Here is a 24,829-nt window from a genome sequence, read left to right on the forward strand (position 1 = left end):
ATAAGTATTTTTGATAATATTGTTAATTTAACTAATGAAGAATGTTACGCGTTACTTTATGAGCTCACACAAAACTATTGTATTCTTGTCCACCCTGTACCAATTGGAATCAACATGTGATACATTTTTGGAATCAGCTCAGCTAGAGCAATCGGGAAATTGAGACAAAATGGGGGTGTTCCATTTAAAAAAATGTATATTAGATTATTATTTTGAAATACGGTAAATTAAAATAAAAAATCGACGTGTTCAGGATTATTTCTCAAAATGGTATGTTTACCTAAAAATTCATTTGTTCCATACTTTATGGACACAGTGTATAATCGCATTACCTACTCGAGCGTAATTAGCGTCTCTAATGAAGTATCGACGCTAAAAGACACTCTCAAAGATAAAGTGCAAATCGAATTGTAAAATGAATAACTATTATTCATGGGCAAACTCTTTGATTTCAAGTTTATTTTTCTCGTAACACCTTCCCTTCACAATATATTCAACTTAAATTCGGCATAGACATTCCAATTCGAAGTTTTCATCATGTGATACGTGAATGCAAATCTATGATGTGATATTTATTTTCTGGAACAATGCCCACTTATTTGCTCTGGAACATTTTTTGGTGAACAACTGGTACTTGATAGTTCAGAAAAATGTAAAAAGAAACGTTTTTATAGTATTTCCAAAGTCACCAGGAGGAGGCCAGAATATTTCAATTATACAAGGCTTGTCCAAGTTTCCAGAAATTCCTTTGCGGCCAGTGAATTTATTGCGTAACAATACTTTCAAATAAACCCCGGTATTCAGCAGATCGCGGTATCCACTTCAAAGGGACATCATATCAAGCATTTTTACAGACTAGTTCAGGTAACTTTGGATATACTTTACAGTACTATACATTGGTTTCTTGTAGTTTTGTCGTATCCGCTACCGATTTCGAACAATTCTCTAATAACCCTCAGGAAAATCCTAATCGTTATGAAGATTCAGCTAGTAAGGTGTGAATAAACTAATTATAAGTTTTGGTACTCATTTACCCAATCTGCAGCAAAGATTAATACAGATTTGATAAACTGTAATAATAATAACAAAAATGTAGGACAACAAATAACCCTCTATCTTGAAATCAAAGCGTTGTGTTTATAGTACTTATTTCTTGAAGTTATTCAAAAACTCTCTTATTTGTACCTCCAACCAGTGACATAACTAGGGTTTACTCATGAGGCGTTCACCCCCATTTTGTGCAAGCAAAATCTTTCAATTTTTTATATATTTCTTTAAATTGTTACTTAGATACATTTTTTATTTCTTCTAATCATGGTGGTTATGTCCCCAAAAACCCCCTCCTTCTCGTAACGCATATGTCTTCAATTTAGGAAAACTCTGTATATTGAGCCTGATTGAAAAATTTATTGAAATTTAAAACCGAAGGTTTCAATTTGAAAATTATTCTGAAATCATGCGAAGAATGATCGGAATTCATAGGTCGAGTGATTATTTCCAGAATAGCTCACATTCATGCATAAAACATATACTTCGTTATTCAATGAATTCGGTTCTAACTTGTTGAAAATTCATAATAGATAAAATAATAAAACAAAGTTAGATTGTGAAAATCATTTTGTTTTATTATTTTGTTTTGATTCGTTCTGTTTCAATAATGAAATTGGACATTTCCTAAGGTTTACTACATTTGAAAAATGCGTTTAACTGAAACAACACTTCGCCAGTCATCTTTGTCTCCGTTTCCTTAGTTACGCATCTCAAAAATTAATTGGAAAACTCATCCAAGTAAATTTTAAATGTATACCTTCGAAATTCCATGATACTGCCACCTTCTTGACTGTTTCACCCTCTTTTTAAATGAAACAATTAGGAGCTCTAGTCAAGTTCGAATTATCGATAAACTTGGCTCTTGACTCTGATTGCCCTGTCAAGTCAGGTGTTGTGAGAGGAGTGTATGTGACAGTTCAACAACAAGTATAAATATTCTGCCATCATTTCAAATTCTTCACCTTTCATTTTGTTCGTAAAAAATTCTAATAGAATTCAACTTGTGATTGAAAATATCTCATAAGTCTGTCATTCATTTCATAAAATGCTCGTTTGGCTGGTATTTTTGTGATGTTCAGGGCTCCCACAAACCAATGAGGCAAATCTGATCCTACTAATTCATTATCGATTGAGAGTTTGATACTACCAACCAACTATTGATCGATAATCAGTACCTACTCTTTTGGGATAGAACAATAAAAAAAAAATTATCAACTTCAAACGATGAAGCATGTGTATATGTAATTAATCTTAGTATTAGCAGAGAAAATTTAAATGGGGCATCATTGATTTCAACATCAGCAAAAACTCTATCTCCCAGCTATTGGGGCAGTGAATGGTTTGTGTAGTTGTTTACAGAATAACTTGGCATATTTAGATTTATATTGAAGAGCTTCCTTTTGGTCCCAACAAAATCTTCTCCATCCTTTCTCTTCACCAAAGGTTGACGACTTAATAATTAAATCTGAACAGAAATCAGAAAGGAAAAAACAGGAAGGAGTAAAAATGTTAGTTTCCATTACATTGGCCCATTCTAAAAAAGAATTTTTTCCATCCTACCTCTTAACAGAAAGTTGACGAAATATATATTATAATTAAATCTGAAATCAAAAAAGAGAGGAACCAGAAAGGAATGAAAAAACCGAATAGCTTCCATTTTATTGATTCAAAGTTAGTGATCCATTCTGAAAAAGAATCTGAAAATGAATGGATAGCTTGGAAACAACCATGAAATTTATAAATTGGACAATTATTCACCAAGTGATCAATGGTTTCTTCAACACCACACTTACATAATGAGCTTTCAATAGAATACCATTTAAAGAGCATACTACTGCAATGACCAAGACTAGTCCTAACTCGATTTAAAATAAACCAGATTTTGCTAGGAGATTGAAACCTGGAACTTTCTCTGAAGGATCAAAGATTAGGCTCTTGTTGAAGACATATAAATATATATGATATAGGTATCAAAATAAATGGCATCACAATAATAATTTAAGATATGCCGATGACACGGTTGTAATTGCAGAAAATCCTGAAGAACCTCAAATACTTGTTAACAATATAGTAGATTGCAGTGAAGAATACGGATTATCACTTAACATCAGCAAAACAAAAATAATGGTAGTATCTAAGTCAAAACAAAACTTCTCTGACATAACCGTGCATGGTCACAAAATTGAACGTGTGAGAAAGTATAATTACCTGGGAACTGTTGTCAATGAAAATAATGATAGCTCTGAAGAAATCAGGATCAGAGTGGAAAAAGCTAGAGCCACATTTTCTAAAATGAAAAAGATATTCTGTGGGCGAGATCTAAACCTTAAACTTAAAATTCGCGTTGTGAGATATTACGTGCTGTCAATTCTTTTCTACGGAATGGAAGCGTGGACATTGAAGAAGATTGAAATCAGAAGGATGGAAGCATTTGAGATGTGGATATACCGTAGGATACTGAGAGTATCGTGGATGGAGAGAGTGACGAATGTGGAGAACTTGCGGAGAATGCAGAAAGAGAAAGAATTGGTACTGACTATTAAAAAGCGCAAACTGCAATACCTTGGACTTATTATGAGGGGAGATAGATACCAGTTGCTGCAGCTTATTGTACAGGGAAAGATAATGGGCAAAAGATCAATAGGAAGAAGAAGAAACTCATGGTTGAAGAGCTTGAGAGAATGGTACAATTGCAACAACTGCCAATTGCTTAGATCTGCAGTATCGAGAATAGGCATAGCTTTGATGATAGCCAAACTTCGGAACGAAGACGGCACTTGAAGAAGAAGAAGAAGAAAACATTACAAGAACTCCATTCCGAACGCCAAAATTCCTTGTCACCTTCATTAGATTGACGGAAAGTATTAATCCAAGGTTTGCATGACAATCTGGCAGTTCTTCTAGTATCTGGGAGGTAAGATACAATTGTAAATACATTCGGGTAGAAATGAAATTTTTTCCAATATTTCTTGACTGCAACCTGTCTACGAATATGAGGCGGAAGTATATGTGATAGCACTGATAACCAATTTGAAGGAGTATACCTAATAGTTTCACCTAAATAACACAGGATCATGTATTTGACATTTCAAATAAAAAATTGATCTCCATTATATTTCATATCTCCTCTCTAATCAATCTTCTTGTATCTTATTTCAAAAGGTAGTACAAAACCCATAAAGCTCGGGATATTTGGTTGACATCCCAAAAATTAATGAGACCATATGAATTTTTTCACGTTACGTATTTGATGGAATTTTTAGAATGAAAGACTTTAGCTGTGTACCTCTCAGAAAGGGAAGTTCGTTTATTTTGTCCCTGAATAAATTCGTTATTGTGGCTTACATCCCGCACATAAATTTCATTTCCGTTGTTCTGTCCGTCATTTTCATGGCAACCTTGGCGAAGAGGGATTATAATTTATTCCGTTACATGAACTGAGGAAATTTCTCATTTTCTGCTTTTTGATGTAATATTGTGTCGAACATTCGGTGGTTATGATCTCCTTGTGAAATTTCATGGAATATCAGGATATTATTTCACCGAATTAATGATGTCGGGCTTCCTGGAAATAACTGTGAACCTAGATTACCTCTGTATTATTATGTCTGTCATTATAATAGGGATTTTGAGTTCCCATGATGTAAAGGGTTTTATTAGAGCTATAGAACTTTGAATTGCAAGAAAACAACGATAGATTATTCGATTGACATGAATTTTATTTATCCGCAAGATAATCTTGTTGCATTACATTTTAAATATGATTTCTGGCATATGACCGCCACGGCTGGCTCGGATGTAGTCCAATCTGGACGTCCAATTTTCGATTACTTTTTCCAACATTTGTGGCCATGTATCGGCCATAACACAGCAAATGTTGTCTTCCAAATGGTCAAGGGTTTGTGGCTTATCCGCATAAACCAATGACTTTACATAGCCCCACAGAAAGTAGTCTAGCGGTGTTAAATCACAAGATCTTGGAGGCCAATTCACAGGTCCAAAACGTGAACTTAGGCTGTCACCAAACGTGTCTTTCAATAAATCGATTGTGGCACGAGCTGTGTGACATGTTGCGCCGTCTTGTTGGAACCACAGCTCCTGGATATCATGGTTGTTCAATTCAGGAATGAAAAAGTTAGTAATCATGGCTCTATACCGATCACCATTGACTGTAACGTTCTGGCCATCATCGTTTTTGAAGAAGTAGGGACCAATGATTCCACCAGCCCATAAAGCGCACCAAACAGTCAGTTTTCTGGATGTAACGGTGTTTCGACATACACTTGAGGATTAGCTTCACTCCAAATGCGGCAGTTTTGTTTGTTGACGTAGCCATTCAACCAGAAGTGCGCTTCATCGCTAAACAAAATTTGCTTATGAAAATCGGGAATAACGGCAATCTCATTTTGGGCCCATTTGACGAATCTATGCCTTACTTGATGATTGTTTGTTGAATTGCCAAACCAAGCTGAGAATAAATCACTTAACAGCTGTTAAATCGGTCGCCATCTTGAACAGTAATGCCAACATAAAGTTATATACCTCGAAAAAAAAAAACCTTTATTATTGAGGAAAAAATAACCTTTGAATGAGGTTTTGTTGATTGATGAAAAAATAAAGAAGAATATTGATTTTCAACAAGTTCAATTTTGTTTTTAGGTAATATAATTTAAGTCTCATAGACTCCCAAATTTTCATTCTAAAAAAGTTAGTGCTTCAATGTATATATGATTTCATATGATATTCATATGATATTGAATATTTTTTATGATATCATTGTATGGATTTCCCCTTTTAATGAATTTGTTTCATATGATTTAGCTTCAATTCAACTCTACGATTGTTTCTCAATATTTTGATAATTACAGTTTCATAATTATAAAAAAAAGAACAATAACTTAAGTACCTACAAAGTAACATCATCAACTACAAGCAAACAAATAATGGGATATAAAAAAAAATTGATATATAGAGGACTCAAATAATTCTTGGCGAAATTTTTACTAATTTTTTCTCGGCGGTAACAAGCTCCTAAAGATGCCTGTCAAAATTTCGGATGGATCGAGATATTGAAGGTTAAGTCACACTAATTTCTGTTGAAAAATGGATAAATACGATATTCGTACAACGATAAAACACTGTTTCCATTAAAATAAAATTGCTGGGACTTATTGAGTGTATACTCGTATCTTGTGCTGGAGATATTCTGAAAATTCCACAACGTTCTTTTCAGTCATTTTTTGACTCAAATGATACTTCAATCTGTTTGTGTATTAAACTAGATAATATATACTTTTCAACATAGACCATTTCAATACAATGTCCGTTATTTTCAAATGTTGAGCGAAGAATGACATCAAACGATAAGTTCCGACTCACCGATAACGAGGACAACATGTGATTCTGAGAATAAGACGGTAACCATAAAGTGATATAGATATAACTAAATGGTCAATAAAATAATCTAAGCAACACGTTCTACCAAAGAACTAAAAAAAAAATCAAGAATAACAAGTTAACAATTAATACAAATTTGTCTACGTTTCAGTAGTTGCATTATACTTTCCTTTATAAGCAACGTCGTTGTTTGCTTCGAGATGGTCAGAAGAAATATAGCGTTTATTTTCAGAATGCATATACCGTGTGTATATACCAAAACTCCAAGGAAATATCTCATATGAAACTCACACATGTGGTACTACAACGTTCGCAGATGTCATAACTGAAGAATGATAGAACTGATTTCTTAGATAAATATCCCTTTCCACAACTCAGTGACACGCGTTATCAACTTTTCCAAAAGTGTAATCTAGCCTCACTGGGGAATAACGGCAGTTCTACACGTTTTCACGCTCAGATTCTTTCTCGAAAACGGTCTTGAACAAACTTCCGACCTCGCTTCCGACGGTACAAAACTTAGAACTCGGGCTAAAAGTTGCGACAAATTCCCCATGAAGATTGACGGGAACAAATCAGAGTGTCCCAGATGAGTTTCATCGAGTGTTATCGATCGAATGGCGAATGTATAGTCTGAATATTTATTTTCCTCTAGGACGATCCAAAAAAGGCGTTTCTAATCCCACCAATCGTCTGGAATCCTATATTTGTCTTTGTTTCGGGAGTTCACCTAATGGATTTCCACACAGAGGAAATGGATGATACTATCATGCATTATTCATTTCCTTGCATTGTGCCGAACTGCCGTATAGATGCTGTTCCGTCCGGAGTATATAAAATTGTTTTTGCACGTCCCGTATACCAAGCTCACGAGTTAGTATCTAAGAATGAAATATCTATGTGTAGAAAGAAATGCATTGAGAATGCAAGAGTTAACGTTTTACCTCTTTTATTTCGCAAACAGTGAGACTGATTAGAAAGAAGAGGAGAATCATTCCCTACCTCTGCGAATCTTTGTCTCTGGTATTAGTATCATATCATAACATTCTCGTTTAGTTTTTTCACTTAGCCTTTCGCGAGGGCCTTATGCTGAATCATTATTGATAAATTTTCTTTGAAGCAGACAACACGAATTTAATTAGTTATTTTTTTAACTTTTTTTTTTAATCTGGTCTACAAGTTCCATCTGTTCGTATTCGATTCTATTAACGTATATTGTAAATGTTATCATGACTACTTGACTTGGCTTGACTTGAAATCGAGTCAAGTCCAAGTCAAGTAGTAGTTTTTCAATGTCAAGTCAAGTATTTATTCATCAAGTACTTGAAAAATCGAGTACATTCTATCAAGCTACTTGAGTTTTAGAAGTTTCATTGTGCAGTGTGCACATCAATAAAAAATGATGAAATGAGAAGGAACCTCAGAGGAAAGAAAAGATAGAGGTGCCCTTAGAAGTAAATAGCGTTGTATTGTAATCAATTGCAACAGTATGATGATAAAGTGAGATAGGACAACAACAAACCTGCAAAATTGACAACTAGAGGGTCGGTAAACATTTCAGTGGCGTAGACAGTGGTTCTCTTACTGCCTCTTATTAAGTTTTCGGTGCTGAAATGTTTGGAACAAACATATGCATATTTCGGCAAATTGTTCATTTGCAATCTTAACGCGTGGCACCATATTTTGCTAAATTCGAAGGAAACCTACAAATGTTACCATTGAATTAAGTTTTCGATATCTCACAAATACTACGCCATAAACGAGATATATTCTACGCCTATGGACTCAAAACGTGAACTTACCTATTATAGGTTAGGTTTTCATTTCCGATGTTTTACACACAATACATGTTTTTCGAGGTTTTACCATGATTAAAATTAACAATATGTAACTTAAAATTCACAAACTTGTAAAAAATAACGCCGATTACAAACGTGAAATCAAAATGAACAGTTAACCCTCAACGCACCTCTAGTTGTCACGTGCAATAACAACAACAGAACCGTGTTGCCAAATCCAAAGAATATTGCAAAAAACACTTTTATTTATGAAACTTATAGTATAAACTCGCTCTGCTCGCCGAAGGGGCTCCGCCCCTTGGACCCCGTCACAATGCCGGTAGATCCTTCACTGGGTATCCCTCTAGAAAATAAAAGATTTTTTTCGGAAACCTTGTATCGTTAGCTGATTTCAGACGATTCACTCGGTATCCTATGCTGATTCTAGGGTAGAATTCTATATAACTTCTTTCCTAGAACATACCATTTCGCCCTTGCTCACATGAAAATATTTGATGCAAATAACTTTCCATGACGACAAATCAAGGGCGGTCCTAGCCTTAAGTTTGAGGGGGTTCGCCGTTAAGGGTTTCGAGTTTTTCTATGGTACCAAATCCCAGATTACACCGATATCGAGCTTAACCTCTCAAAAATATTTATATTTAGATATTTATATGAATATTTATACAGGGTGTTTCAAGTTCGAAGGCCTATTAGACGTTTCTGGAGAACGGGGCCGATTTGAAATCTGAAAATTCAGAATATGACATTGTTCATGATGCCCTATTCAGCTAAAATATTTTAGTTCTGGCACTTCCGGTTATACAAGAAAGGTTTCCATTCTCAATTACTCTCTGCTAAAATTATTGCGTTAGTTCTCATAGTTTTCAAAATATTAAGAAAAAACCGTAAAAAAGAGAGAATTTCCATAGTCACTATCACGTGAATTATTATCACTGTGAATATCCTATGCGTATACTCAATTCACTTTCACAAACTAGAATGATGTTGGAATATCGTGCATATCTTGAATTTGAAAAATAACATCACAGGGTGTTTCAAATATTGTGCCAAAAATTGTGAACAAAATTTGATCATAACTTTCGATTTTCAAATCAGAACCCTATTTTTTTGTGATTTCGTTGAATTCTACGGTAAAAATAAGGATAGTGTTCAAACATGATTATGCTCTCAAATTCAAATAATTGACAGGATCATTAGGACTACAAGCCATTTCAAAACGCCTGAAAGTCATAGGAATGATTCAGAAACAAGAAAAGTGGGTGCCGTACGAGTTGAAGCCGGGAGGTGTTTGAACGGAGTTTGTTTGTTTGTGAACAGCTGCTTTCGAGGCAAAGACGGAAGGAATTTCTGCATCCGATTGGGACTGGAGACGAAAAACGGGTTCATTACGATAATCCCAAGCACATAAAATCATGTGGATATCCCGGCCATGCTTCCACGTCGACGGCTAAACCGAATATTCTCGGTTCTAAGGTCATGCTCAGTATTTGGTGGGACCAGCTCGGCGTAGTGTATTATGAGTTGTTAAAACCGACTGAAACGATCACAGGCGATCGTTATCGAACGCAATCAATGCGTTTGTGTCGAGCATTGAGAGACAAACCGCCGCAATACGACGAGAGAGTAGACGAATGGATTTTACTGCATGACAATGCTCGACTCCATGTTGCGAAAGTCAAGATATACTTGAAAAAGTTGAAATGGGAATTCCTACCCCACCCGACGTATTCTCCAGACTTTGCTCCCTCGGACTATCACTTGTTTCGATCAATAGCACACAGCCTGGCTGACCAGCACTTCCTATCTTATGAAGAATTAAAAACTTGAATCGATTCGTGGATCGCTTCAAAAGATGACCAGTTTTTTCAATTCGTACGCTGCCCGAAAGATGTGAGAAAGTATAGTGACCAGCGATGGGCAATATTTCGAATCATAAATGTATAACCAGTGTTTTACAATAAAGCCTCAAATTTCGGTAAAAAAATTTGTACGCTTATGTATTTGTTATATTATAATATATTTATTTACTTATAACGGTTTGAGCCTTTCAGGTAGAAATTAAAAAAAAAATAGTAAATCTATTGTTTCATATGAAAAAAAAAGAAGACAATTGGCAAGTATAACACAAAATCTAATTTGGTCTGTGAACCCTTTGAAAACCTTGTAATCACAGCGTCCTCGTCAACATCAATGTCCCTGTATATCATGTATATGTTCAGGAGGACTAAACTGAATCCGATGCCAATATCGAAAAAACCAGAATAACACCATATGAACTACCATTTATTCATTTCGAAAATAAATTTGCCGAATTTTCTGCTCGAATAGCTGTGCGAAAATTATGAGTTTCCATACAGTTTTATAATACGTCATAATCTCAAACAATCTATTAATATGAATTTCCACCAAGTAAAAAACCGATCCCATCAAGAAGATCTGGCATACAGGCAACGTTGCAGATGATTTCGCATCTGACAGACGATACGTAATACGTATTAAACATGATGGCCGCCGCCATATATAAACAATCGATAAAGCCATCGATTTTGACGAAAAAAAGGCATTTTTATTTCAGGGAAAGCTTGAAATGTGATTAATTAATCATTTCTAACGAGAATCAGTTAATAAAATACAAGAAAACTAGCTATTAATGTGGATAACCTCACCTTCATTAGGCCAATTACACAATTGAAGAAAAAAAATTCACAATTAAAAAAAAAACTAGCTGGATTAAGGAATTTATGACAGCGGATTCATAATCTAAGACCCAAAATAAGTAAGTCTGCAAAATTTCATCACTTTTGAATCATTATTAAAATTAATTCTATATAGTAAACATTGTTTTTCTTTTCAGAAGATGGATTATTTTCGTTTGGATGGATAATTATACAGGATCTTTATTTGTCGAATATCAATTAGAAGTATCTAGAGATGTTGGACCAATTCAAGTCTAAAAATTGAGATTAAAACTTCAAATTATTAACTAATTTGTAAAGAAATACACAATATTTGATCAACAATTATATAGGGTGTATATATATTTGAAGTAGTAATTAGACATTTTGAAATCTGAAATTCTCATTTCTCTAGAAATGGCAATTTCTTTCTTCTTTAAAAAATTTGGGAAAAATGCATAATCAAAATGTGAGAGTTATTATCAGTCAATAGAAATACCACCTGAAATAAAGAAACTGCATTAAACGTTTATTTTCAGTTTTGACAAATTGAATTTACATAATCATTCGATAAGATCTATGAAAAGACCTACAGTGAAATTTTGTTTTAGGAATATTCAGTATAGCTATAATGAACTGAAAAGAGGCAGAATGAATAGATCTACCTTTCAAAAACCCATGGCTTATGTTGCCTTACAAGCAATCATAATAATATCATATTATTTAGATGTAACATCTTTGAGAAATCAGGTTATAAGAAGTCCCTCATTTCCAAGGTTCATCAATACTTTTTTCAGTTGAGCAACAAATTATTCTTCTAATCCATAATTTATTAAGAAATACAATATATGATCAACAATTATATAGGGTGTATATATTTAAAATATAAGGAAGGACACCTTTTGAAATCTAAAAATTTGGTTAATAGTAGGTTATTTTCAATAATTTATAATATCGAAAGACCAATTGGACATTCCTGAAGAACTAAGGCGTTTTTAGAATCTGAAAATTGTATCGATGAATTTTGCATACTCTTCTGTTGCATATTTCTTGAAGGTATAGGGACAAAAATGATTTTTATGGGTTCTGGTGAATGATCAAAGGGATACAGGTAACAATTTCATTAATACCAGTCGAGATGTAGTTATCATAGATAAGGGATGATATATATGAAATATATATGAAATTTCACTAGATAATTCTGATTTAGTGGAGGACAGCTGAATGATGGTTCGCTACGTTATAGAGTAAGCTTGTAGCTCTGGGTTTTACTCAGAAGTAAATTGAACAGGGCAATATATATAGTAAATAAAATTTTGATAGATATTAGTTAAAAAAGATCAACAATTGAGCATTGTATCTACATAAAATCAAAAAATAACTTGCTAACTGTTGTTGCATTGTACGTGGATGACTTTTTCGTTTTAACTAATGTTAATTCTGAATGAATATAATATCTGATAGAAAATTCAAATGATAATTTTATCATAAAGAATTTATGGAAAGCTAAAAAATGTTAAGGGCTGAATATCACTCCTTTGAAAACTTAATTGAAATTTGATTCAACAAAAGAGAGTTGTAATGATGAACCATATAAGAAATTAATAGATTTATTAACATCTTTAGCAGTATTAACTAGTCCTGATAAAGCATACTCTGTTAATTTCTTGAGTCAATTTAATAATTATCTCATTGTTGAACACTGGAAAAGTGCAAAACTCATTTCAAGATACAAAGATCATTGTTCAATTTTTACATCAGTCAAAAGGAACTGAGTATTTGAAATCGGTACTAAAATTGTATCGGCCAATACTATTGACCCATATCAGTGGGTTCGAATAACTACACTGACTTGATTTTTTTCAAATGATAACTTTGGATCTGAATCAATTAATAATGTAATTTTTACCAAAATCAAAAGCAATGAATAAATCAGTAGGATAGCATTTTCAAACTGGCCATAGAGCAACTATTCCTATAACGATTGAAAACTAGTGAAATAGGTATCTACATGTTTATACAAGTTTAATCATTCATTCATGAAATGGAAAGTTTTGATGAATAGTTACTTTTTAAAGTATTTTATACCTATATTGAATTGCTGGAAAATTGATACCAATTTCAAAAGTAACTGCCATGTTGAAATTCTTCATATACTGAATGATCCTTTAAATTTTATTTCTGTCGTAACATTTTGAATAGTATTTCAACTGATTTTTTATATGTATATCCTAGTATAGCTTTAATAAACAAACTAAAAAGAGACAGAATGAATAGACTTGCCTTTCAAATACCCATGGTTTATGTTACCTCATAAGAAATTTTAATATCTTGGTGGAACCTTTTTGAGAAATCAGGTAAAAAGTTTGAGTCTCTAATTTCCAAGGTTTGTTAATACATGTTCCAGTTGAGCGGCAAATAATATAATAGATAATATATAGTTGAAATTATTCGTATGGAAGATTTCACAACGACTTGACTTATTCATTATAAATTCAACAGCACTGCACTCAAATTCTTCAAAAACGGATGGGTCATTTATATTTTTGCACTCTCCTGTCGTAAAAGTGTATATTTCAGTTATTCAAAAAACACATGGAAATTTTTGAATGTCATCTGTCATCTCTTTTTCCAGTAATAAAGCCAATTGTGAATTATCTATAAGGAGTTTTTCTATCTGTTTAATACATGATCAGATGAAGCTTTTGTTCTCTTTTGTAGTTCCATCTTCTGTCGCAATAGATTCAAATTCTCACGAAAGAGAATGAAAATTTATAGTTTGTGGAATATAAACGAAAAATTCCTGAAATAAAGTAACATTCATCCAATTGAATCAATAATTATACAAACCCTTCAAACGAACCTGAACTGAAAATGCATTCGATGATATCAATGTTCATTTCCAAATTTTGACAAATATCTATCGAATTTTCGATTCGCCGAAGACTTTGCATTTTATCTGTCGGCATTTATTTAAATATTGAATAACAATTTTGGAAACTGCAAACTTTTTCAAGAACTTTCATATATCGAAATGGAATATTTATTATTAACATGACACTGACAGTCAAATTGTCCACAGATACCACAGAAATATGGGACTTGAAATGTCAAAATGATCCGAAACACCCCGTATACTCGAAAACCGCGGGGAGAATCGAAGGTTTGGGATTTTTCCCGGGATCTCCAGACGATTTTGAGGGGGGTCTTATTCTTGTCATTTTTGCTCTAGATGGTCCCGTTTGGGCTGTGATTTTACGTTTAAAGTTTGACGTATATGTGCAAGCGGTTTTATATATACTTAGATTAACCATAATTTCCAACTATTTCATAATCGAACACAAATAAAATTTCTATAAAACATCCAAGCCTTCAAGCGCTGTTTCATTACATTATTTGCCATCCAGGATCTGGGCATGGGGCACATAGGGCATCTTATGGATTTTTCGCCTAATCTGTTGCGAGTTCTTGTAACAGTCATCTCTAACAGTAACATCTCTAGAAAATTGCCTTTCAATAGGAGCTGATATGCTGGCGATAAAAAATCTTTGGCCATTCCGTACCTCTTCCACCATTCTAAAATATCTGCAAATCTGTCAGCACGTGGTTCAGTCAAGAATTTGTTTATTTCATAACCCCAAGCCATTTCATTTGCTCGATTCACAGAAGACTTCTTGAATAGATTTCGGAGATCGATGTCAAACTCAATGTATTCATCTTTTGAAGATGATTATTTTGTCTAAGCACCCACGAGCTTGCAGAAATATATGCCTTATGACTCGTGCATATCAAGCTCAAATGACATGAAGTAGCTCGATATCAAGTCAAGCAATAAATATTTCGAATCGAGTCAAATAAAAAAATCCAGTATGTAATTTGTCACGAGATTGATTTTCAAATAAAGTAGTTGATTAAAAAATCAAGCTACTTAATTTGATGAATCTCTGATCATGACGGTCCCTCCTAAAAAAGAGGTAGGATTTAAATGTATGTGCCTCTGTGAAAGCACAGAAATGAATTCGCAGATATTCTGCATTTCAACGACTTATGCGATCAATAAAACTTGATTGTTTCTTTTAGCTGAATTTTTGAATAACTCACTTCATCGATGATCTTCATATACCCACAGTGAGACCTCAACCAATAATAAACATTTTCAAGGCCGGCGCGAGTAATTTTGTCACCTGCAGCTAAGCATTTTTTAGCTCTTGCTGAAAAATGCTCACCCATAAGTAAAGCAGCACCTGCTCCGATGATTATACAGAACTTTTATCTCCCGATAAAGATTCTTACAATCACGTGTAACAAAAATTAAATCCTAGTGGAGGAAGAATATTGGAATGTTAATAATAATATTAAACCAAATATATATAATATAAAAGCAGCTTGAAGATTATTATTGCAGGGAATGTTGACAAATGTAGCTGATGGAACAACCTTATGTTGTTTTCGAAAATCAAGGAAAAAATAAAAAAGGCTGCCAGCAAACTCGGCCGAACTGCCGCCCCTCCAATAGAGGCATCTGAAACGGTCGCTTCACTCTTTTACCTCTAATGCCAACCCTGAGCATTTCATGTCTCTCTGTTTCTTTTCTTCTCTAGAATAGAAACGATTCAAATTAGATTAACATTTATGATTTTCACATTTCTTGTTAGTTAGTATAATATTATAGTGAGCTAGTTATGATCTACTTATCATTGTATACTTTTTCATGTTTAATAAACGTTAATGACGTTCTAAAGCTAGGACTGAGGAATAACAACCAAAATGAATCCCCTCTTGATTAAAACCCCTGCGAGCCAGGATCTTGCGAAACTGCCTCTGGACAAAAGTTAGCTAGCAACGTTCAAAACGAAATGAAGGGAGCGCCACAAGGAAGCAAAAAACGTACAACGAGGAGAACAACCCAAAACACTCATCTACATACTGGATTAGCAGAACCCAATAAGATGCCTTCAATTATTCTAATGATTCTCCACTGTGCCCTTTTTTCTGGGAAATAATCAACCGGGTACTTTGTTTCAACAACGAACATCTTGTTTGCGTTCATGAATATAAATGGAGGTTTGTGACAGAACAACACGCCTCCGGTCCTTTCTTAATATCCGAGGGGTTGTTTTGTCGTCGTAGAGTCTGCAGCATAGGGGTGCAGGGGATTGGGTAAATAGATCGATTCCTTTCTAAAACTGTTGATTTGTTCGTGACAGAGATGAATGTGGAAACTCGAGAGGAAGTTCAACAGTGAAGCAAAGCCGAGCGGAAGATTTTCATTATTATTTTGTCGATTTGGAGTTCATGAGTATTTCCAGTGAAACTTTATGTGGTTCCCTCATGAATTGAGAGCGATAAACTTATTTTAACATTTCTAACTCCATTACGGCACTCAAAACTAATTTTCCTTTAAATAGGAGCTGAAGTGTGCACAGTAATTGTAACTTGTTGCGCATTCGCCATTTAGTATCCGAATTCATTCGCCAATTTGTTTACAGGGCCCCGCAACCGCGCGGGCAACGCGTGCACCGCACGCGGGCGCCACTTTAAAAGGGCGCCAAAACCTCTTATAGACCGCATGAAGAACCGATGGAGCAAAGATTTTCGAAAAAAATTCTTTCAAATTTTTTCAACAATTTTTTTTTCCAAACTTCTTTCTAGCAATTTATACAAGTTTCCGAACGTCGCAATCAGTATGAAATAGCCAGATTGCCATTATACGATTCTTTATGAGTAAATAAATCATAGATAATAATTATCCCTTTGTCGGCACAAGATTTCTTTATGGGCATCCGGCAACCTGCATCGGACGGCGGGCACCCTTTCTTCGATTATCACTTACACACGTATATGATATGTAAACATAATCAATCATAAATACCGAAACGATGGCCTTTAGCCAGAGGAATTACTGAAACTTTCAACACTATCTGTAGGAAAAATACTACAAGTTACGCAGAATATCTGAAACCACCAAAATCTGCTAACTGTGCTATAACAGCGAGAGGCGGCGTAATCCAAATAATAGATTTAATTTCGCAATAAGAATTTAATCGAGAATTTAAATACTTAGATAATTAAAAATTGAGAAGATTTGTATTTTGTGTATTGTGTTTTGCTTAACTGTTTTCTATTGTGATTAAATTGAATTTTATGAAATGGTAAGTACCTTTTCAAGGTTCTTCTAAAATACTTTTTGAATATGATAATGGGAACTTATCAAAACTGTCTTAGATTAGTCAAATGCAAAACTCACAAACAAATTCTTTAAGAATGACCCATTATTTAGGCTACCAGATACAAAATTAAATTAAATTCAGATATTAAAATCATGAATGGTCAAGGATCTGATATTGGGGCAAATATGCGCGGAAAACATATTGATTTACGAAAACGCATACTCGATGCTAATCCTAGGGCATTTTTTGCGCCATGTCCTGCACACAGCTTAAATTTAACTGAAAATGATGCTGCTAAGGTTTCAAACGAAACACTGGACTCTTTTGATATTGTACAAGAACTTTATATATATATATATATATATATATATATATATATATATATATATATATATATATTTCTCTTCATCCACAGAAAGATTGGAATGTTATAAAAAGTATGATCCTCAGTTACATCTAAAACCCCTAAGTGATACTAGATGATGAAGTAGAATTGATGCTAAAGTTTCATTTCATTCAAATATGTGATAGCCTTTTAGAAATAGCAGAAAATTATACTTTTAACATAGAAACTAGACATAAAGCAAGTTCTCTTTTATTGAATATTCATTCTTTTAAATTTATTTGAAGTATAATAATTTGGTATGATGTTTCATTCCAGATTAATATTGTGAGGAAAATGATGCAAAGTGAAGCGATTGACATTGAAGTGTGCCAAAACTATTTGAAGAATTTAGTTGATCATTTCAAAAATTATAGGGATGATAATGTTCTCGAGGAAAAACTTGCGAAAGCTGGAAAACTAGCGGCTGCTCTTGATATAGATCAAGGTTCTTCTCCTTTATAAACTGTAAGACGAAAGTATAAACCAAAATTGTTCGATTATGAACAGACGAATGAGGCACCTCAAGATCCAAACATCGCTTTTAAAATAAATTTCTTTTTGAAAAAAATTGATCAAACACTAAGTTCTAGTGTAACTAGTAGGTTTGATATGATATCTGATTACGTTAACGTTTTTTGTTTTATTTGTGATATGCTTATTTTGAATGCAAATCTACAGGGTGATATTTTTTCTGGAAGGGTACCTGCTTATTTCCTCCAGAACTATTTTTGGTGAAGCACTGGTACTTTAGAAAAATGTCAAAATAAACTCAGGAGATAAAGCATGTAAGTGAGCTCAGACATTTTGTCAGAAAAATAAAAAGCATAATTCTTAATTCTTGAGTTGTGCTGTGCTGCATTCATCTCTGTCTATAAGGGGAAGAAAAAAAAATAGGGGAAGAATCAATAAAATGGGGAGAAAATAAAAAAGAAAATAAATAAGAGAATATATGTATAAGCTGGTGAAATAAATAACTAAAACGGGTTCATGTATATTTATTGATTTTGAAACTGTTTATATATAAAAATTGTTACTGTCAGTCACAAACTATTGGTTTAATTGACAGTTTTTCTTGAAAATCACTGTACTAAATTTGGTAGAATAAAATACATTGATTGAGTACTACACTTTTTGTTTGTTGTAGTTTTGTCGTATCTCCTATCGATTCCGAGAAAAAAAATCAAATGGCTCTTTAGATATCCTCACGAAATCCAAATTATTATAAGCATCCAATAAGTAAGCTGTGATCAATGAATTAATTATAAGTTTTGGTACTAATTTACTCCTTCTGTAGTGAAGAGTAATAAAGAATAAATAAACTGATATAAGCATCACTAAAAAGTACGACTATACAAGAAACACCCTGTATCTCGAAAGCAAAGCGTTTTCAAGCTGATTTTTATGGAACTTTTTATTCTTAAAATTATCCAAGAAATCACTCATTTTCATTCGTTACTCCATTTGGAGAAAACCTAGTATAAGGTAACAACAATCGAATTGGTAATAAAAAATATTTTGAGTAATTTGGTTCGAAGATTGTTATTAAAACATTTTCTTCTCATATTACAGATATGAGTTAACTTTGTTGTGAAAAAATTTTTCGATTCCCCCCCCCACCAAGAAAAAAAGATCTACGCCCTTGATATCGTTTCAATGATATGTTCTCATTATGTCAAATTCGATAGTTCATTTGGGAGAGAAAATTCGCTTGCTGAAAATGACATATGCTCCCTCTATCTATGTTTATAACTCTGAGGTCTTAAGTAAGTTTCAAATAAAGTGTAAATATATTTATACCTCTACTCTTATTGTTACCATAATAATAATAATACTCAAATGACAAGTTCGCAATTACTGAAGTTTCGGACATATGCGGTTTAGATTCCCAATTAATGTTGTTGAATGCAGGAAGCCAAGCAATCGGTCACAAGGTCCAATTTCACCTACATAAGTTATAACTTTCCATATATTGGACAGAAAGTAAAGTCACATAACTAGTTTGAGTTTCTGCAGGAAATTAACAGATCTGAATCAACCCAAACGCGTCACACAACTAAGCTCACTGAAGATACGAAGGTCATTTAATTAAGAGTTTGTGGGCTATAAACTTGATGGATCCATGAAGAGGAAAAATCAACACATCACAGATTACGATCCTCGATCAGAGTGGTCGTAAAACTGAAACATTGTTGCGGAAATGAGAATTGGGCACGAAAAATACAACAGCAGGAAAGAGAGGGATGAAGTTTGAAGAATTCACTTGATTTTACTATCGTTCGATAGAAATGAGGATGTCTCTTGTTCATTTTTTTCAGTTTTAGGAGTATGTTTTCTGGCAAATTCATCATACGAATGGTAATATTGAGTTTTTCTGCTCTGATTCGTAGGGAAACCATTAGTGTTTATCGATAAGTTGTTTTTCTACGAGCTACGAGGTGGTTTTTTTCGTACTATGTTTTGTTTTAATTCCATAATGCTGAAATATATTTGTAGCTATATCATTCAATTCTGAATTATTAATCGGAGAATTTATCTACTAATTTTGTCGGATTGAGCATCAGATAATGAAAAAAGTAGCATAAAAATGAATAATTTCCAGTATTAGTGATTAATTGGGATATAGAATGTCAGGAAGAAACAAAAAGTAATAAAGGAATAACAAAGATAATTTTCTGAGTTTGAAAATAAGGAGAAATATTAAAGGACAAATAATTAATGAAGCTCAGGGTAAGATAACGTGAGGATTTACTCATAAAACAAACAAACGTAAAAACTCATACCTTCTGTGAGGTCCCATAGAGGCTCAAGTGGGCTGAGAATGATAATTTAAAATGAACCGGTGCCAGAATACGTCTGAATTCACTTAGTGTTCTCATTATGCTTCTGAGGATGCATTTTGATAACTTTCAGGGTGAAAAACAGTTTTTGTTGTCCGCTTTCAAAATTTCCACTCGAGAATTGCAATTCAGACCAGCCCCTCAATAAATTCACGAAATATCGAAATATGTCGACACCAACATCGACACTTTCTTCATTGTAAATGAATACTGAAAAAATAATGAAAAATCATCCAGGTACATGATTATTGAAATATATAATGTACCACCTGTTTCAATGAAGTAAGTAAATAATGATATTTCGATCAATAAATCAGTGGAAGCATTTTTGTAACATCCGGGATTTTGTACTCTCTATTCTGGAAATTATTTTAAATTTGTTTGTTTATTGTGAGAAATCCAGTGCAATCATGCATAGATGCAATCTTTATTGTAAGACAGATAATTGAAAAGTCTATAGAGTATAATAAACCAACTTCTGTTTTATAGACTCATAAAAGGCATTTGACAGAACTCGATTATGTTATGTGGTCCATCTGCTCTACAACAGACAAATCCAAAGTAACAGCATCAAAACAAAGGAGAATTTTCATCGTAACAACCACATACAGGCAAATATAACGAGTTTACTCAATTCATAACACTGGGAATAACTCTTGGAATTATAATGCGCCAGAAACTAGACCTAAAACATCGAAGACCTACCAAATAATGGAAGCAGCAGAGATGAAAATAGTTCGAAGAAAAACCGTAAATTCTCTATGGGATAGTCAGAGAAGCGAGGCTCTCAGGAAAACATGCCAGATAGACAACATCAGCGATGGGGTACTGAAAACAAAAGTTCAGTGGTAAAATCATAAAACCCGAATGGCAAAAGACCGAATCGTGATGATCCCTAAGGATAGATCGAAGCTCAGGAAGACCTTGGAAACGATGGATGGATAATCTACCTACTTGAGACGAGTTACGATGTGGAACAAGCATTTTGCCTATTCGGACGCTAAAAGAAGAAGAATAAAATCCTATACCAAATATATTTCATTGTTAATATGTGGTTCTAGGGATAAATACATAATATAATTATAATCTAAGAAAATAGTTTTTCGGCGTGCAGACGTTACAATCACTTTCGTATTAGTCCGGGAGCCAGTAACAGATATACATGACCAAGTTCCTCTCAAACGGTAATTAGTAGAATGCATCAGGTAATAGTAATAAAAAGCCTCGTGAGCGTCAGCTGCGACTCTGCTGGGGGGGAAAACGGCGGCAGCCCCCCAAACACGAAGAAAAAAAAGTTCAGTCATTTCCTCTCAACTGAAAATTTGTCAAATTGTAGCTAACCCAATATCTAAACGAAAAAATACAACCAGCTGGCTATAGCATGGTGGATTATACGTCAGCTGGTGCCTCAAACATGAAAAAAAATATATATTTTCAATGACAGCTCTGACAGCGACTCTGATAATGAATCAGAGAGTGCCACACTCGCGAGAAGAGGACTTTCTCCACATGTTGCACAATAATATTTAGTTACTTCCACTCTCTGATTCAGTATCAGAGTCGCTGTCAGAGCTGTCATTGAAAATATATTTTTTTTTTCATGTTTGAGGCACCAACTGACTTATAATCCACCATGCTTTAGCCAGCTGATTGTATTTTTTCGTCTAGATATTGGGTTAGCTACAATTTGAAAAATTTTCAGTCGGGAGGAAATGACTGAATGTATTTTTTTTCTTCGTGTTTGGCGGGCTGCCGCCGCTCTCCCCCCCAACCGAGTCGTAGCTAACGTTCACGAGGCTTTTTATTACTATTATCTGATGCATCTCACCAAGTATCTCTCGAGAGGAAATAATCAACCAAATTTGCACCTGGCTCCCGGACTATATTATTATAATACTTTAGGAAAAAATGGCTTCAATGGAAGAAGTAATAATTGCTGAGGTTGAAGCCTATTTTGATAGCAAAGACGAATATTTTTACAGAATAGTTATTGAAAAGTTGAAAAAGTATGTATCTCTCTTGAAAGTGACTATGTTGACAAAAAAAATCGAAATTTTAATGAATGTGTTGTCACTGGTTATACCCGGGATTTATTGAGTCAAGTGTTTTATGGCTTATTATACTTTTTAAATTGTAATCAATATTTGATATTCATTCCCATTTAAAATTAAAATCAGATAAGAAATATTTCTCTTCAATAGTGAAAGATTTATTCTCCGCCAATTCCAAATAAATTCGCCAAAAGAAACCTCATAACCTCATTAAATTTTCAGGAATCGCCGGAAAAAGTCATCGCTACCAGACCGAGAAGATAATGAGCCTAGAAATCCCATCCTGAACCTGCTACAATTATTCCAACCACAATGGAACGAAATCTATTCCCAGTTATCTTCGCCCTTTTATCTCTTTCCAATCCAATCGTCGCCAGTTGCGATCTGGAGCGGCTATTCCTCGGCAAAAGGGTGAGTATCGAAGAATCGGTAATGGACTGCCCGATTGTCTTCAGAGGATTGAGTGTGGCGACGTCTGGAGCGGCGCATAATCCAGCAGGCGGCGTCGGAAGTAAATTCACGGCACGCTTCGAATTATCGAATACTTTCAAGGATATGCGGGCGTTCAGAGATCAGTGGAGCATATCGATGGATGCCGACGATAGGTGAGTTCTAACTTTCCAATTAGATGGTCTCTTCGCGAGAAGTCAACAATGGTATGGAAATTCCTGCCATTGTCGAGATTCGTCCGTGCAGTAAGGGCGTACCGAAGGATATTGAGGGAGGACGAGGGTAGAATTCGAATATTGGAAGATTAAAAGCTGGCACGAATATGGGGATATGATGGATTTTTCGAATTCAAGAATTTTATGTTTGCATTTACAGCTTATCTGAATGGGATCTGGATATATTGCGGATATATTCGAGAGATATAACTTTGAGAGTTAGCGAAGAAAAGTTCATCTTCCTTTTTGAAACAATGAGACATCAGATAGCAGATCATAGATATCTAGATTAGTTAACAAGTTACAGAACGTTTCTTAAAAATTACAATTTCAAATATTCCGCTCAACCTACTATGTCACTCACTTTTTTCTTAAGTACCAAGCTTCAAAAAATGTTTGTCAAAATTTCGGAAAATAATAGTTAACATATGTTTTTGTTGGAAGAATGGATGAAAAGAGGTTTTTTATATTGATATAATACTGCGTAAGTAAAATAATAGCTTAATAAGTATTACTCAAATTCTGCTACATTGACATTATATTCGATAAAGCTTCTTGAATTTTCAACGCTCATCAAATTCCAATAAAAATAGACTATAAACAAACTGAATGATAGATGACCCTCAGACTCCACGTTAGTCCAGACTAAAAAAACTGAATTTGACGAAGTGAATAATTTGAAATTGTTGTAATGGTGTACTGAAGTCTTATTTTGATCACCTTAGAAAGTACCTAGTACCATATATGACTCTTCAGCACTATCAAGTTAACTTGGAAATATTGATTTTGCTATGAGCTAATTGTCACTGATTGTGTCACACAACAATAAAATTTCACGAATGAGAATTTATAGATTTAGAACTCAAACGGATCAACAAAAAATGAAGCACTATTGAAAACTGCTTTGTGCACATCAACCAATAATTGTCGGAATGAATATTCTCATAGAAAAATTGTGTTTACTCCTTCGGAAATCAACAGAAGATAACACTTTCCAACACTGTACTGAATGAAGCCTTATTTTGACTACTTTGTAGAAAGTAGTACCATATATTATGACTTTTCAGCACTATCAAGTTATCTCGGAAATTTCAATTTTGCTTATGGTGACAATAAGCACATGCTTATTGTCACCTATATTGGCACAACAACTTTTCAATAAAGTCAAAATCTTTAGCATTTTCTCTTACAGAAAAATTGTATATACTCTTCGGGGAATTAACAAAATATAACACTTTCCAACACTTGACTGTACTGAAGCCTTATTCTGACCACCCTAGTACCATATATAACTCTTCAGCACTATCATGTTAGCTTCGAAATATTAATTTTCCTTATGGCCACCTGCTCCTGCTTATTGTCACCGATGTTGGCACAACAACGTTTCAATAAAATGGAAGCTTTGGCATTTTCTCCTAAAGAAAAATTGTATATACTCTTCGGGAAATTAACAAAATATAACACTTTTCAACACTTGACTATCCTGAAGTCTTATTTTGGCCACCTTAGAGAGTAGTACCATATAAAACTCTTCAGCACTATCAAGTTAGCTTGAAAATATTAATTTTGCTTATGATGACAATAAGCTCATGCTTATTGTCACCGATATTGGCACAACAACTTTTTAATGAGGGGAAATCTTTGCCTTTTCCACCTACAGAGAAATTGTATATACTTTTCAGGGAATTAAAAAAATATAACACTTTCTATCACTTGACTGTACTGAAAAAGAAATAGCATATATGACTCTTCAGCACTATCAAGTTAGCTTTGAAATATTAATTTTGCTTATGGTGA

General features: G+C 33.9%; 1 protein-coding gene across 1 annotated transcript in view; it reads left to right on the forward strand.

Annotated features, from left to right (window-relative positions):
* Positions 1-24,829, forward strand: part of LOC123670749 — a 49,694-nt gene that overhangs the window by 805 nt on the left and 24,060 nt on the right. Inside the window, exon 2 of the mRNA XM_045604294.1 lies at positions 22,590-22,972. Within this exon, the coding sequence (XP_045460250.1) occupies positions 22,680-22,972 (293 nt within the window). The 5' untranslated portion in view covers positions 22,590-22,679. The remainder of the gene's footprint in view (positions 1-22,589; positions 22,973-24,829) is intronic.

Source organism: Harmonia axyridis, chromosome 1, assembly GCF_914767665.1.
Source record: "Harmonia axyridis chromosome 1, icHarAxyr1.1, whole genome shotgun sequence".
NCBI lineage: Eukaryota > Metazoa > Arthropoda > Insecta > Coleoptera > Coccinellidae > Harmonia > Harmonia axyridis.